We start from the raw sequence: 14019 nt of genomic DNA on the forward strand, positions 1-14019 counted from the left end.
ATGTCTATGTAGCTGAAGATGTACAGCTAGTTCTAAGATGGAAACATGTATCAATTGGCTGTGTGATTGGAAACCTTAGGCTTGTTTTGATATTTTGGCAACGAACTGGAATCAGCCAATTAATTTAAACCAAGTACTTAGCGATTGAAAGCCAACTGAATTTAAATCCGGTGGTTTTGACAACCTCGGACCAATGCTATTGTAAGAAAATGGATATGTCATCCAAAGTATATAAGGAGAGGGTTTTCGAAAATCGGTGTGAGAGCAAACTGCCATCTGAGAAACAAGCACCTAGCTTTCACAAGAAATTGCTAGGCTCTCTAAGAAAGCACCATCTTATCCATAAAAGGTACCACGGCACTCCTGGCTAAGAGTTTCCACAGAGAAAACATCTCTGACAGCAGGATCAGCAGAAGAAAGGTGTTTATGACTACAGAGACAGTGGAGAAAGCAGAGCATTCCAGAAGACACATTCTGTGTGGACTTTCAGAGACTACCATGGCACTTCTAGCCAAAAGTCCTCATGGAAGGATTCACAGAGAAAACATTCAGGACAGAAGGATCAGCAGAGAAGGTAAAGAACATTCCGGAAGACTTAATCTGGCTGCACTTCTGAGAATCTAAGTTTTTATTTATTTTTATTATTACTTGGGTTATATAAGTGGGGTTTGTATTTATTGGACTAGCATACCAGAAGAATTTTGTTCGGTTAGGGAATAGCTAGTAGTTAAGGGGGAATTGTTCAATTTGTTAGTAGTTCTGTTAATTTGTTCAACGTTAGGGCTAAATAAATAAATTGTTACTTGTTACTTATAAAGTGAATATCAGGGATTTTCTTTCATTTAACCTCTCCTTTTCTGTAACAATACATCTGTCCATGACAGTATCGGTGAGACTGACCAACGTACAGTCCTTGTGGAGACAAAGTCCCGTCTTCGCATTGAGAATACCCTCCATCGTGTTGTGTGGTACTATAACAATGCTAAATGGGACAGACTTTGAACAGATCTAACACTCAAGACTGGGCATCAGTGAGGCACTGGGGGCCATCAACAGCAGCAGAATTGTACTCCGGCATAATCTGTACCCTCATAGCCCAGCATTTGCCTCACTCAACCATTACCTTCAAGCCAGGGGATCAACCCTGGTTCAATGGAGAATGCAGGAGGGCATGCCAGGAGCAGTACTGATAAACTTGAAGATGAGGTGTCAATCTGATGAAGCCACCAAACAAGTCTACTTGCATGCCAAACAGCATAAACAGCAAGTGATAGAGCTGAGCAATCCCACAACCAACAGATCAGATCTAAGCTCTGTAGTCCTGCCACATCCACTCATGAATGGTGGAGGAAAATTAAACAACTCACTGGAGGAGGAGGCTCAACAAATATCCCCATCCTCAATGATGGAAGAGCCCAGCACATCAGTGCAATAAATAAGGCTGCTGCGAAAGCTTCAATCTCCAGCCAAAAGTGCTGAGTGTATGATCCATCTTGGCCTCCCTCAGTGTTCCCCAGCATTACAGATGCCAGTCTTCAGCAAATTTGATTCACTCCAAATGATATCAAGAAACTGTTGGAGAAAATGGATATTGCAAAGGCTACGGGCCCTGACAACATTCCGGCAAGAGTACTGAAGACGCGTGCTCCAGAACTTGCTGCTCTCCTAGCCAAGCTGTTCCAATACAGTTACAACACAGTTACCCAATAATGTGGAAAATTGTCCCATGTTGTCCTGTACACAAAAAGCAGGACAAATCCAACTCAGCCAATTACCGCTCCATCGGTCTACTCTCGATCATCAATAAAGCGATGGAAGGTTATCAACAGTCCTAGCAAGCAGTATCTGCTCAGCTATAACATGCTCAGTGATGCCTACTTTGAGATCCACAAGAGCCACTCAGCTCCAGACCTCATTACAGATTTGGTCCAAATATCAACAAAAGAGCTGAATTCCAGAGGTGAGGTGAGAGTGACAGTCCTTGACATCAAGGTTGCATTTGACCAAATGTGGTATCAAGGAGCCCTAGCAAAAATGGAATCGGGGGAAAATTTCCAGTGGTTGGAGTCAGACTTGACACATTGGCAGATGGTCGTGGTTGTTGGAGGTCAGTCATCTTAGCTCCAGGACATCTCTGCAGGAGTTCCTTGGCATAGTGTCCTCGTCCCAACCATCTTCAGCTGCTTCATCAATGACCTACCCTCCATCATAAGGTCAGAAGTGGGGATGTTCACCAATGCCTGCACAATGTTCAGCACCATTCATGACTCCTCAGATACTGAAGCAGTCCATGTTCACAAGCAACAAGATCTAGACAATATTCAGGCTTGGGCTGACAAGTGGCAAGTAATATTCGCGCCTCACAAATGCCAGGCTATAACCATCACCAATAACAGGCAATCTAACCACCGCCCTTGGCATTCAACGGTGTTACGATCATTGAATCCCCCACTATCAACATCCTGGGTGGTTATCATCAACTAGAAACTCAACAGACTTGCCACAAACACCGTGGCGAGAAGTGTCGATCAGAAGCTAGGAATACTGCGGTGAGTAATTCACCTCCTGATTCCTCAAAGCCTGTCCACCATCTACAAGGAACAAGTCAGGAGTGTGACAGGATACTCCCCACTTGCCTGGATGACTGACACCATCCAGGATGAAGCAGTCGTCTTGAATGGCACTACATCTACAAGCATCCACTCCCTCCACCACCAATGCTCAGTAGCAGCAGTGTGTACCATCTAGAAGACGCACTGCAGAAATTCACCAAAAATCCTCAGACAGCACCTAAAGCCAGGACCACTTCCATCTAGAAGGACAAGGGTAGTTGATACATAGGAACACTACCACCTTCAAGTTCCCCTCCAAGACACTCACCATCCAGACTTGGAAATATATTGCCATTCCTTCACTGTCGCTGGGTCAACATCCTGGAATTCCCTCCCTAATGGCATTGTGGGTCAACCCACAGCAGGTGGACTGCAGCAGTTCAAGAAGGCAGCTCACCACCATCTTCTCAAGGGTAACTGGAAACAGCAATAAATGCTAGCCAGCCAGTGATGCCCACATCCCACAGCTGAATTTTTTAAAAATCTGAAAATTTGACACCTCATTTGGACCACTGCAACGCTGAACAACCCCTGCCTCATTAAATGAGCCTTCTTCAGTAAAAATGTTAAACTGATATCCCAGGTTGTATTTTATCAAAGATCAGTTCAGTGTCAAGACTTGATGACTCAGGAAGGTGCATTCATCACATGCCCACACAAGTTAAGCATCAACAAATCATTCAAACCTGTGCCAATGGCAGGAGTTAAGAACAGGAAAGATATCTGGTCACCAATATGATGGAAATTGGAGACTCTATCCCCACTAACCATAGCTCCAGGCAACAGCATGCATTTAGAAGCATATGTTGCCACAGAAACTTGGACTCTTTGAAAGACCAACTGGCTCATATGGCTGGACAGCCAGTGAGGAATTGCTTGGTGCTAATAGCATGAGGCTCAATCTTCATTCCAGCTGGAGTGGATTTGTGGCCTGCCTCCTCACCTTTCCCATGCTAAAGATCCTAGTCCTGTGGACTGGACTTGTTTTTATTCAGGGAAGTGGAGAAGATGACCCAAAGTGGCAGAAAGTCTTCCTTCATCTCTTCCATCCTAGAAATAGCCATGCCGGATACAAAGTTTCGTGTAGACATCAGATACAGTTCCTAGCATGACCATGTGATTTGTATATACAGAGAATCAACTGATTCTGCAGAAACTTCTCCTCCACTGTATGGCCAGTGGCTGCAGCTACAGCCCAATGGCATGATAGGTGAGGACACCCCCTGCCAGGCAGAAATGCTATACTGCCTCATCTCCAACCTTGAGGCTGCCGCCTCTCACTGGCTGTGAGTCTGCCACAGATGGGGCAGAATGGCAAATGTAATTTTCCAGTTAGAGTGAGGGGGTCTTAGTAAGGTCTCTCAACTACCTCAATTGTCTACCTGTCACTTGTAGATGGACTGTCTTTCTGCCTCATCCAGCCTTCATGAAATTAGCTCAAAATTGGGGTGGGGCTGGAAAACTGGCATGCGAGCTGGCAGAGTAAAATTCCAAGCACACCTGCCTCTGCTGCCATCCCTATCAGCCCTCAAAACTCCCAGCTGTTAACTCTGTTTATCTCTCCGGAGTTACTGCCTAAAGTGTTGAGCATTTCCAGCATTTTCTATTTTTATTACAAATACAAGCTTCTATCATTGTAAAAGCAATACTGAAAGCCACAAATGTCTTACTGTATGATGATAGATCAATATGATGCTCTTTGATCTTAGATTCCCCAGGTTTATCTGAGAGGATTTTTGAGGAATATTTTTCCAATCGCGGTACAAACTGGTTAATTCTTTGCTCAATATCATCGAGAATCTCCATCTGGAAAGGTGCATGTTCATGAATGTATTGCACAGTTGATTCATATGAACTAAATACACCAGGCTGAATATTCATTTGAAACTCATCTTCATCAGGGAGTAACTCTGGCCAGTTAATCTGTAACAAAGAATAAAAGTCACAAACCAGAACACGCAATCAGACTAAATGTTTTGAATTACAAAACATAATAATTTTTATATATACCATCTTTTAAATTTGGGAATAAATTGTTTTTGGTAGGTTTTAACTAGGAAAATATTTTCCAATTATTAAAATGTAGTGTCTTCCTGCTGCATAGTTCTCAATAGTTATGTGATTTTTTCAGTTCTACAAGTTACTTATACTGCTCTCAATGATAATTGTGATTATGTAGCCTTCAAATGCTCACATTTAGTGATCTTTTCTAGCTTCTCAATGTATACTTTGGTTGACTTAATTGGCCTTTGTTTAAACAGCAGGACTCTTGATAAATACAGGGTGAAGAGCTTGGATTCACCATATTTCCATTTTTACAATAATAGCAGCAAAGTCAGCACCAATTCCAGCCTCTTCCACAGATTCCACCTTCATAAATGTGTAAAGAATGTCAGACACAATAGTGTTCATGCAGTGCCTTTGGCTAGCCTCAGCATCACTGTCCAGCTGTGGGCCCTTCAACTACCATGCCTGGCAACGTTGCTGTTCAATGGCTGGAAATCTACTTAAAATGGTTGCACCTATGAATATTGCAACTGGACACTGCTGCATCAGAACATGCCACTAAAGATACAGAACAGTTGGGTAGCTCATATTTTAGATTTAGATTTTATTGTCATGTGTACTCGAGTACAGGAATACCGGAGTACAGTGAAGAGCTTACAAAGTCACCATTCTCCGGCGCCTTCTTAGTATCCAATACACAGGATTAAAAACGAAGCAGAAATAAAAGAAACAACCAAAAGAAAAGGAAACGTCCAGATCACTCCCAAGACACCACACACCACTGCAGCTGGAACTTGACAATGCCACCACCTCCGCCGTCAGGTACCCAGGTCCAGCCATATCCTGGAACCATACCGCCGCAGCTGAAACCGTGTTGCCATTCTTCGGTGCCATCTTGCCTCCATTGATGTAGTCACCACCACGAGTCCATGTTGGGCCAATCTCGACAATGCAGCCGCTGCTGAAACTGCGGGTCTCAAAGTGGACTCAAACTTGACACTTGGCCCACCACACCGAAGCAGCTGGTGCCTCATTCTGGCTTATATTGCTGCTGCTCTTGCCTCCTCAGACCACTATTTCAGCGAAGGATCCCACTGCTGCCGATCCCCCAGGAAGGGGACTGCTCTCGCCACTGCCGACACACCTGGGAAGTGGACATTCAACTCATTCATCACATTCAAACCTCTTTCAAAGGTTTTGTTAAACCTCTTCCATACTGCTGGTCATACATCATCTAGCTGTCAGATGAGACCTGGTAGACTTGCATACCAAGATTTAAAAACTTTTCCATAAAATCCATAATGTTAGTCATTCTATTACACATACCTCTCTGGAGGTGTTTTTAACATGCTTTTCTCTTCCATATACTCCTGTTTCTGCTTTTATTACCTCTTGACTTGGCTATTCCCAAGCACCCCTGGCCAGCCTCCTGCGTTCTACCTTCTGTAAACCCAAGAATATCAAAACTTCTGCTGCGTAAGTGCAGTTCACACATCACCCCGTGTTAGTTGGCTTACAGTGACTGCTAGCAGTCAATCAACTAAAGCTAGCTAACTGCATGCATACGAGCAGCTGAAGACAGAAAGGTCTGTAAGTTTTTGGCGATAAGAAATCATGTAATTATAGTACTTATAATCTGTAGAGAAATGAAAATACTTCTAGGCCATTTAGAATGGATGGAATTATCAGACTTCAGATAGGTCAAAACACTAATTTTCCCTGTTTAACTTCTATTACTAACAAAACTATGGACAGATTCATTTATATCAAATCACCAAAGTGACCTCAGTATTTCAGCATTCAATGCTGTTAGCGCATGTAATGCAGGATAAAGTCCATACTAACACCAAACTTTGCTGGATTATGTACATGTAAAGCAAGGCAAAGGACAATGTCAATAAAGCTTAAATCAAATCAAATGACAGTGTTTTATGAAATTTTTTCCAATGTGATCCTATTTTGACTCACCACCACATTTTCAAGCACAATTAAGGATAGCAAGAAAGGCTAGCCTGTGGTGTTCACAGCTCATGAATTAGTGTACATATAAACCAAGAAAACATTTAATAAGTTATTAAAGCTCGTCTAATATAAAACAATTAATAAGACATCATGTAAATATGAAAATTTGTGTTTATAAAAATGTTATTTTCTGTGCTCATATAAGTATCAGCTAAACTGTCCATATTCTATGCTGACATAAGACTTAGTGAAACCCTCTCCCCCACAAATACACACGTACTGTCATCATCTCTCTCTCCTAACCACACACATAACCCTCTTCCCAACCAGCCTCCCCATTCACTCACACATGTCCCCCATTTCCTCTTAGCCTCCCACACTCATTCATGCTGTCCGTATTCACCCATCCCATTCAATGATCCTCTTCTCCACCCTCCCCCCACCTGGATTTCTCCACCTTGCCTGGAACGTTGAAGAGCTGGAAGGACAGAAGTGACTGATAATTGCCAAGAGCAGGCAGCTTTGGCCTCTCAAAACAAATCGATCTGTTGGTTATACTGATCGGAGTACGCTGCTTCCGAGCCTTGGGCAGCTTTGTGGGTTTCCGGCCTATCCAGTTGAAAAAAGAATTTTCAGTGAAACTGGCATTTTTGATTTCTTTCAAGCTGATTAGCCAGGAATCAACAAAGCTGCCTGAAGGTCAGAAGGAGCTCGCTCTGAGCAACTCTCAGTTAAACTTATTTTTTTTTTAAAAAGCTTTTTTTAACATTGGAAACAAAAGTCCAAATGTCAGATTTCTGAAATTCCAATATCAAAAATTCACCATTTGGCAGAAATTTCTCATGACTGGTCAGTGAATGTCATAGGATACATGCTTATAACTTAGTCTAAAATCTCTTGGCCCAAGGGCAAGATCACGAATGTCCACTAGTTTTTGATTACAGGAAATGTGCAATTAACTGGCAGTCTTCTGCATTACTTCTACACAATTTGATCTTGATTCCTATGAGGCTTTAGGGAAGCCACCAACCACAGGGAAGTTGCTTCAGGCAAAAACAAAATCAGAAAGGCAAGTAAACCTGGCAAAGCCTCATGTCTTTTCTGCCAACAATTTTAAACAGAGCTGTCAGTGGCCTAGCAGCAGCTCACATATCTATTCTCCCTGTTAGTTGTTTTTAGGACCTAGAAGAGAGGAAGAAAAAATTAAATAGAAAGATACAATTTATCTAATACTAATATTCTGCCACTTAAAATGTCATAAACATATTCACATGATATCTATCCATTTGCCCTGGAGTGCTAGAATGCACAATATATATTTTGTCTTATTTCTTGCAAGAGAATAATGGACAGCTATGCGAGGTCATGGGAAGATGCCAAAAATGGAGTCCAGGCCCCTTTCAAATCCAGATTGAATTTCAATCACCGAGTAAAGTGACAGCTATTCACATTCTCTGTATATTACTTCTCTGCAGTCTCATGTTAACTAAAATTTCCCACACATAAACTTCCAACAGTTACATCATTAAAAAGAATAGTAAATATGAATTTGAGAAAAGGTTACTGTAAATTTTCTGGAAATCTTAGGAGAATTTGGGTGATCATCTGTTTTATGATGCTCGCCTCTAAGGCATGCATGTATTATTTGATTGCTGTAACCCAAGACACAATGAGATAATTTTCATTGACATAATCACATTCTCTCTCTTCAAAACTCTCCAGAAACTTAGTGCCACAATTTAAAGAGTAACTGACATACAAGAACCACAACAGGTAAGATCTGTGCATATATTCGTATTAAAGTGTGCATTCTTGTTTGTTCTTTGAGGCAAAGATGACCACGTTCACCATCCATATATACTAACACTTCAGGCAAAGGGATAGTTGTCATGTGCACATTTGTGTTCTGACATTTAGGAGCACAATATTGCTTTACAATAAGCTTTATCTTTATATTAGAAATTTTCTTTCTTCTCTCAAAGGTCCCTAACACAAATGTCTAGTAGAGAGAGTGGGTAAGTGATCTCCTACTAGGTCACCAACAGCTCTGTTCCAGTAGTTGGCAGAAAAGGCAAGATGGCCATGTTTATCATCTGGTGGGGTTGCTAGGGTTCTGATCGGCAGCCAGAAGGTTCTGCTGCGAATAGGACAAGATACCACAGACAATTTCAGAGTTTCATTGGAGTTGCTGGCTTGGGGCTTCCTCTCTTTGGATTTTCTTTCCACCTTGATTTGTGTTTGCTTTCAAAGAAGGCAGCACCTTTTTTTTTTAAATTGGCTGTGCCAGATGCAGCAATCCTGGGTGAGCTTTCCCAGGAACTGAAATCAAAATTGAAACCTCTAAACAGAGCATTCAGATTCTACTTGTAATGCATTCTTTGCCTGTTTTGTGAATACACCACAGATTCAAGCTCTCCAAAGTAAATTCACTTTTAAAAGTTAGATATCTGGCTACAGGACCAGCCTAATTCATTTGTAATAGTCTCAATATGGTCTAATGCTTGGCAGGTCAGCTTGGATGAGTACATCAATGTATGGTATTCTGTCCTGCTATCTGATCTTCAGAAGCTTCTAAAGGTAGCTCAACTGAAAGTGAAAGAGCTCTTTAAAAGCATTGGAAATATGGCAGAGTCAGGGCATTTGGTTCATGTTTGCGTTTATGATCCACTTGAACTTCATTTCACCTAAATTTATCATCATGACCTTTTATTCCATCTCCATCAAATGCTTGTCCAGCTTCTTCTTAAATCCATTTACAGTATACATTTGAACCACTGCAATGTTGGCAAATTCTGTATTCCCACTACTCTGGGTGAAGAAATTTCTTCTGAATTTTCTATTGGATTTCTTTATGACTATCTTACATTGATGACTTCTAGTTACGATCTTCCAAATAAGTGGAAATACTCCCTCTTTGTTCATCTTATTAACATCGATGTCCCTCTTTGGAGACTTTACTACTTATAATAGTAACAGCAGAAAGCAAGTGTTATGTTGTCTCATAGTCAGTGCGTTTGTATACCTTTAAAAGACATCTTCACAAAATCATCACTGTGTCATAGCATGTGACCCAAAGGAAGAAGGTTGTATAGGAGGTCTCTTGTAATGCAATAGTGGTGTCCCTTCCTCTTGGCTAAAAGGTTTGGTTCAAGTCCCACATGCCCCAGAGGAGTGTCATAACATGTCAAAGCTGGTTGATTAAAAATAACTACATAGATCGTATACTCCATCTTAAGTAGGATCTTTCAAGGCAGGACATCCTATACAAAACATATTGCTCAATGCTGTTACTGTGTTAACCTAGTAATGTTAATCTAGATACCGATGTGCCTGTGAATATTATGTCTGTACATAACAGCTGGGTGTAATAAACATCTGTGGATTCTTCAATTTCACATCATCCATATCCAGTTTCTTATGCTACATGGGATAGCATAAGCATTGCCGAATCAGGTAAAATACCTTGTTGGAGGCAAACCCACATCCGTAAAGCAAAGTTTTTTTTTTATAAAAGTCCAATGATCATTATCAGAACTAGAAGCTTTATCTGTTTCAAATGAACCAAGTTAGATGTGCAAGCTGTTCAACAAAAAAACAAAATATGCAAATCTCATCAAAATCATATATTTAACCTCCAAACTTGGTACCAACGCATTTAGTACTGATTTTTAAATTTGAGATTACAAATTTGAACATGTACAGGGCATCAAAAAGCTGATGAAATAAGTGCTTAATTACTGTAAGGGTGTACTTAATTGGTTTTACTGAGCGCATCAAGATTGAAGCTTTATCCGGCTTTTTTGCAGTACAAAGGCCAAAATCAACCTGGCTTCTTACATTATCAGCAGTGATAAATCGTCAAGGATTCAGAAAAGAATGAGAATAATTTAGAGCCAGCCTGAAGCAATCATATTTGAAAACCCATTTTCATTTTATTTGATCACATCCTGCACACAAAGAATGTAATTCAAGTTCAGCTGAGGTATTTTCTGATTCTGTTATCAACATTCTTTATGAAAATGAAGTAAGCGACATAAGGGTACAGTTTCATGATAAATCTTTTTGAAAAAGGTTTGTAAAAATCTGTAACCATGTCTGTTGGTACCCTTTAATTCTGTAATGCTATATTAATTGCATAACAAAAGGAAGATTACTGTGCATGACAGTAGAACAAAGGCCGTTTTTTAAAAATTCATTCATAGGATGTGGCTTCCCTGGCTGGACCAACATTTATTGCCCATCCCTAATCTGCTTAGAGGGCAGTTAAGAATCAATTACAATGCTGTAGGTCTAGAGTCACATATAAACCAGACCAGGGAAGGACAGCAGTGTTCCTTCTCTAAAGGACATTAGTGAACCAGAACATTTTCCCTGACAATGGGCAACAGTTTCATGGTCATCATTAATAACAAGGGTCTTTCCCTAGGATGGGGGTGTTCAAAACTAGAAGGCGTAATTTTAAGGAGAGAGGAGAAAGATTTAAACGGAACCTGCCGGGCAACATTTTCACACAGAGAGTGGTTTGTACGTGGAATGAACTGCCAGAGGAAGTGGTAGATGCAGGTACAGTTACAACATTTAAAAGATATTGGACAAGTACACGAATGGGAAAGGTGTAGAGGGATATGGGCTAAACGCAGGAAAATGGGGCTAGATAAGTTTGAGAAACTTGGTCAGCATGGCTGAGCTAGACCGAAGGGTCTGTTTCCGTGCTGTATGATTCTATGACTCTTAATTCCAGATTATTAATGAATTCAAACTCCAATCATTTATCATGGCAGTATTCAAATGCGGGTCCCCAGAAGAAAACCTAGGTCTCTGAATTGATAGGTTAATGATAATACCATTAGTCCAACACCACCCCTTTGGTGAATATCTTTGTCATGAATGCAGTTCAGCAAAGATAAATGTGAAGTGGTACTTCTAAAAGAGAACAGAGAATAGAAATATATACTAAACAGCTCAGCGCAGTGGAAGAGGTCTATGGCACAGAATCATTGTGGTTTTGAAGGAATGAATGATGCCTTTCCAAAGAGACGTACTTATAATTTTCTTGGGCATTGGGGCAAGATGGTAGGGAGAGTAGCTCAACAGTCAGATTTTAAATGGGAAGGACATCAAGGGGCACACACTGGAAATTAAATCTGGTGAGGGTCAAGTGGGATGAAAATAAACAGTGAAGCAGAAAGCTATTACTGCGTTTGGCTATTGAAGTCTATTCAATCAACTCTTGAATAAGAAAAACATTAGAGTGTATTGGTAAATATGGGTCTGGAATTGAAAGCTAGAATTTGCAGCTAACAGTGAAACTGATATAATAGGCTAAACCGGACCTTTTCTGGGCTTAAACTCCTCACATTCCACGGTATAACTGAAATAGGATGTACAGTGAGTAAGCAACTGAGTCACTTACCAGATCTTCAAGGTGCAAAAACTCCTCAAGATCTTTGGATAGATTTTCCATTCTTTGTAAATATTTTCAAAGTGATCTGTAAAATATCATTATTTTGAACAGTTAAAACATCTAGTGCTATAACAATAAGCAAATTTTAAAATCTTTCACATTAAATTAATTTAAAAATTGAATTAAAACAGTTTTCAGTGTGGTATGGTATGGTAAAAACAAACTTAAACTTATCCTAAATCTATTATATGAATTACATTCTTGTCATAACACCGTTAAGGCCCATAAGGAATCACTAACTAATCTCCCTGTGGAGCTCCTTGAGTACGAGTTCCCTTGTTAACAAGCAATGGCCTGCCCAGTTGGAATGCATCAGCTGAGCCCATTATAAATCAGCTGAGATATGTATTTTTAAAAACCAGCTGAGAGGGCTGTTGTGATGCGGTGGTAGTGTCTCTACCCGTGAACCAAGATACGCGGGTTCAAGTTCCACCTGCTCCAGAGGTGTGTAATAACATCTCTTAAACAAGTTGATTGGGAAAATAGGATTAATTTTAAAAATTGGGGCTCTTTGTGACAGTGGCGGTGTCCTTGCCCGAGACCAGGGAGGCCCAGGTTCAAGCCTCACCTGCTCCAAAGGCGTGTAATAGTATGTCTGAACAGGTAATATGAAAAAAAAGCAGATCAATAGGCTCTTGTGGCACAGTGGTAGTGTTCCTACTTAAAGCCAGGAGGCCCAGGTTCAAGTCCCACCTGTTCTAGTGGTGTGTGCTAACATCTCTGAGCAGGTTGACAAGGAATATATCTACAAAGCAGATCCAAGGGTTCATGTCGCACTGTGGCAGAGTTCCTACCTCTGAACCAGGAAACCAGGGTTCAAAACCCATCTGCTTCAGTGGTGTATGATAACATCTCTGAGCAGATGGTTAGAAAATAATATAAAGTGGACCCAGTAAAGTACTGTCTCTATTTCAGTATTCAACAACAAATGATGTTCCTTTCTCATCAGGCTTCCTGAGTTATTAAAACCCCTTAACCACAAGTAATATAGATCTCCATTTAGTGTGTAATAAATACTTAATAATTATATATAAAGACAGATCAAGTATACATACATGCTTCCAAATATTACAATCAGTGATTAAAAGTCCCAGACTACTACACTAAAGAACACATTTAATGGACTAGAAAATGCAAAACTTAAGGTAAAACATTAAAGATTTCCCAATAAATTAAAGCACTCCTCCCTGACACCCCTCTCATCCCAGACCAAAACTGTCAAAATCGATTAGAATAAGCGCCAACAGGTTTTATCAATGGCCGTAATCCTTCTGTGATTTACTTGCATCTTTAAGTCACACATTTTTCTTCTAAGTTTTCTTTTGTATTTTTCATTTTCAAAAAAAACTTTTTTAAAATTTCAGTAAACCAGTGTTGATGGACTTTTTTTGCACTTTGCGTTGCTTCCTTTTCCGATATATTGTGGGGTACAACAGGCACTAACTTCAGTCTTGTTGTTTCTGAATACCTGACACCTGAAAAATTAATCCTGTGATATTATATTTATACATATTCATGCGCAGTCAGGACCTCGGTGTTTCTAAAAAGCATATTTGCAAGCAATCTTTCTTTTTTTCCAAAATGACAAGTTTTTGACGTTAAGAAATGTCAGGAGATTATAATAAAAAAAACAATAATGAAACCATTTAAACAAATGCAGCTGCTTATTCTTGGCTACATTTTACCAAAAATAGCTTAATATCAATAAACCAAAAATGAGCAAGTCTCGCTTCAATGAAGTACAGTTCGACTAGAAATCCCACGCAGCTTACATCCTTTCTTCAACACGTTATTGGCAGCAGCAAGTTATAATGTATTGATGTTCTTCAGTGTTTACAATCGAAGACGTTTAGAATTGATGAACTCACAAAGTGAAGAACCATATTAGAGCTTACAGCTGCTCTGTTGCTATGCAGCCCTAACAACGACCACTTCCGGTGAGAAGGGTGCACCACCGGCCCCGTCCGCCTCGGA

The 14019-nt window shown here is 40.4% G+C and overlaps 1 protein-coding gene across 3 annotated transcripts in view; it reads right to left on the reverse strand.

Annotated features, from left to right (window-relative positions):
- Positions 1–13987, reverse strand: part of LOC109916356 (protein FAM227B-like) — a 261439-nt gene extending 247452 nt beyond the window's left edge. For 2 of the 3 annotated variants that reach the window (XM_048615831.1, XM_048615833.1), the window contains exons 1-3: positions 13818–13984; positions 11995–12070; positions 4283–4535 (exon numbers count right to left, since the gene is read on the reverse strand). In XM_048615831.1, the coding sequence (XP_048471788.1) occupies positions 4283–4535; positions 11995–12045 (304 nt within the window). In that variant the 5' untranslated portion in view covers positions 12046–12070; positions 13818–13984. Of the gene's footprint in view, positions 1–4282; positions 4536–11994; positions 12071–13817 lie in introns of all 3 variants that reach the window. The other variant, XM_048615832.1, reaches the window with a different exon arrangement.
- Between the last annotated feature and the right edge of the window lie 32 nt (positions 13988–14019).

Source organism: Rhincodon typus, chromosome 33 (genome assembly GCF_021869965.1).
Source record: "Rhincodon typus isolate 14 chromosome 33, sRhiTyp1.1, whole genome shotgun sequence".
In the NCBI taxonomy this organism is placed as follows: domain Eukaryota; kingdom Metazoa; phylum Chordata; class Chondrichthyes; order Orectolobiformes; family Rhincodontidae; genus Rhincodon; species Rhincodon typus.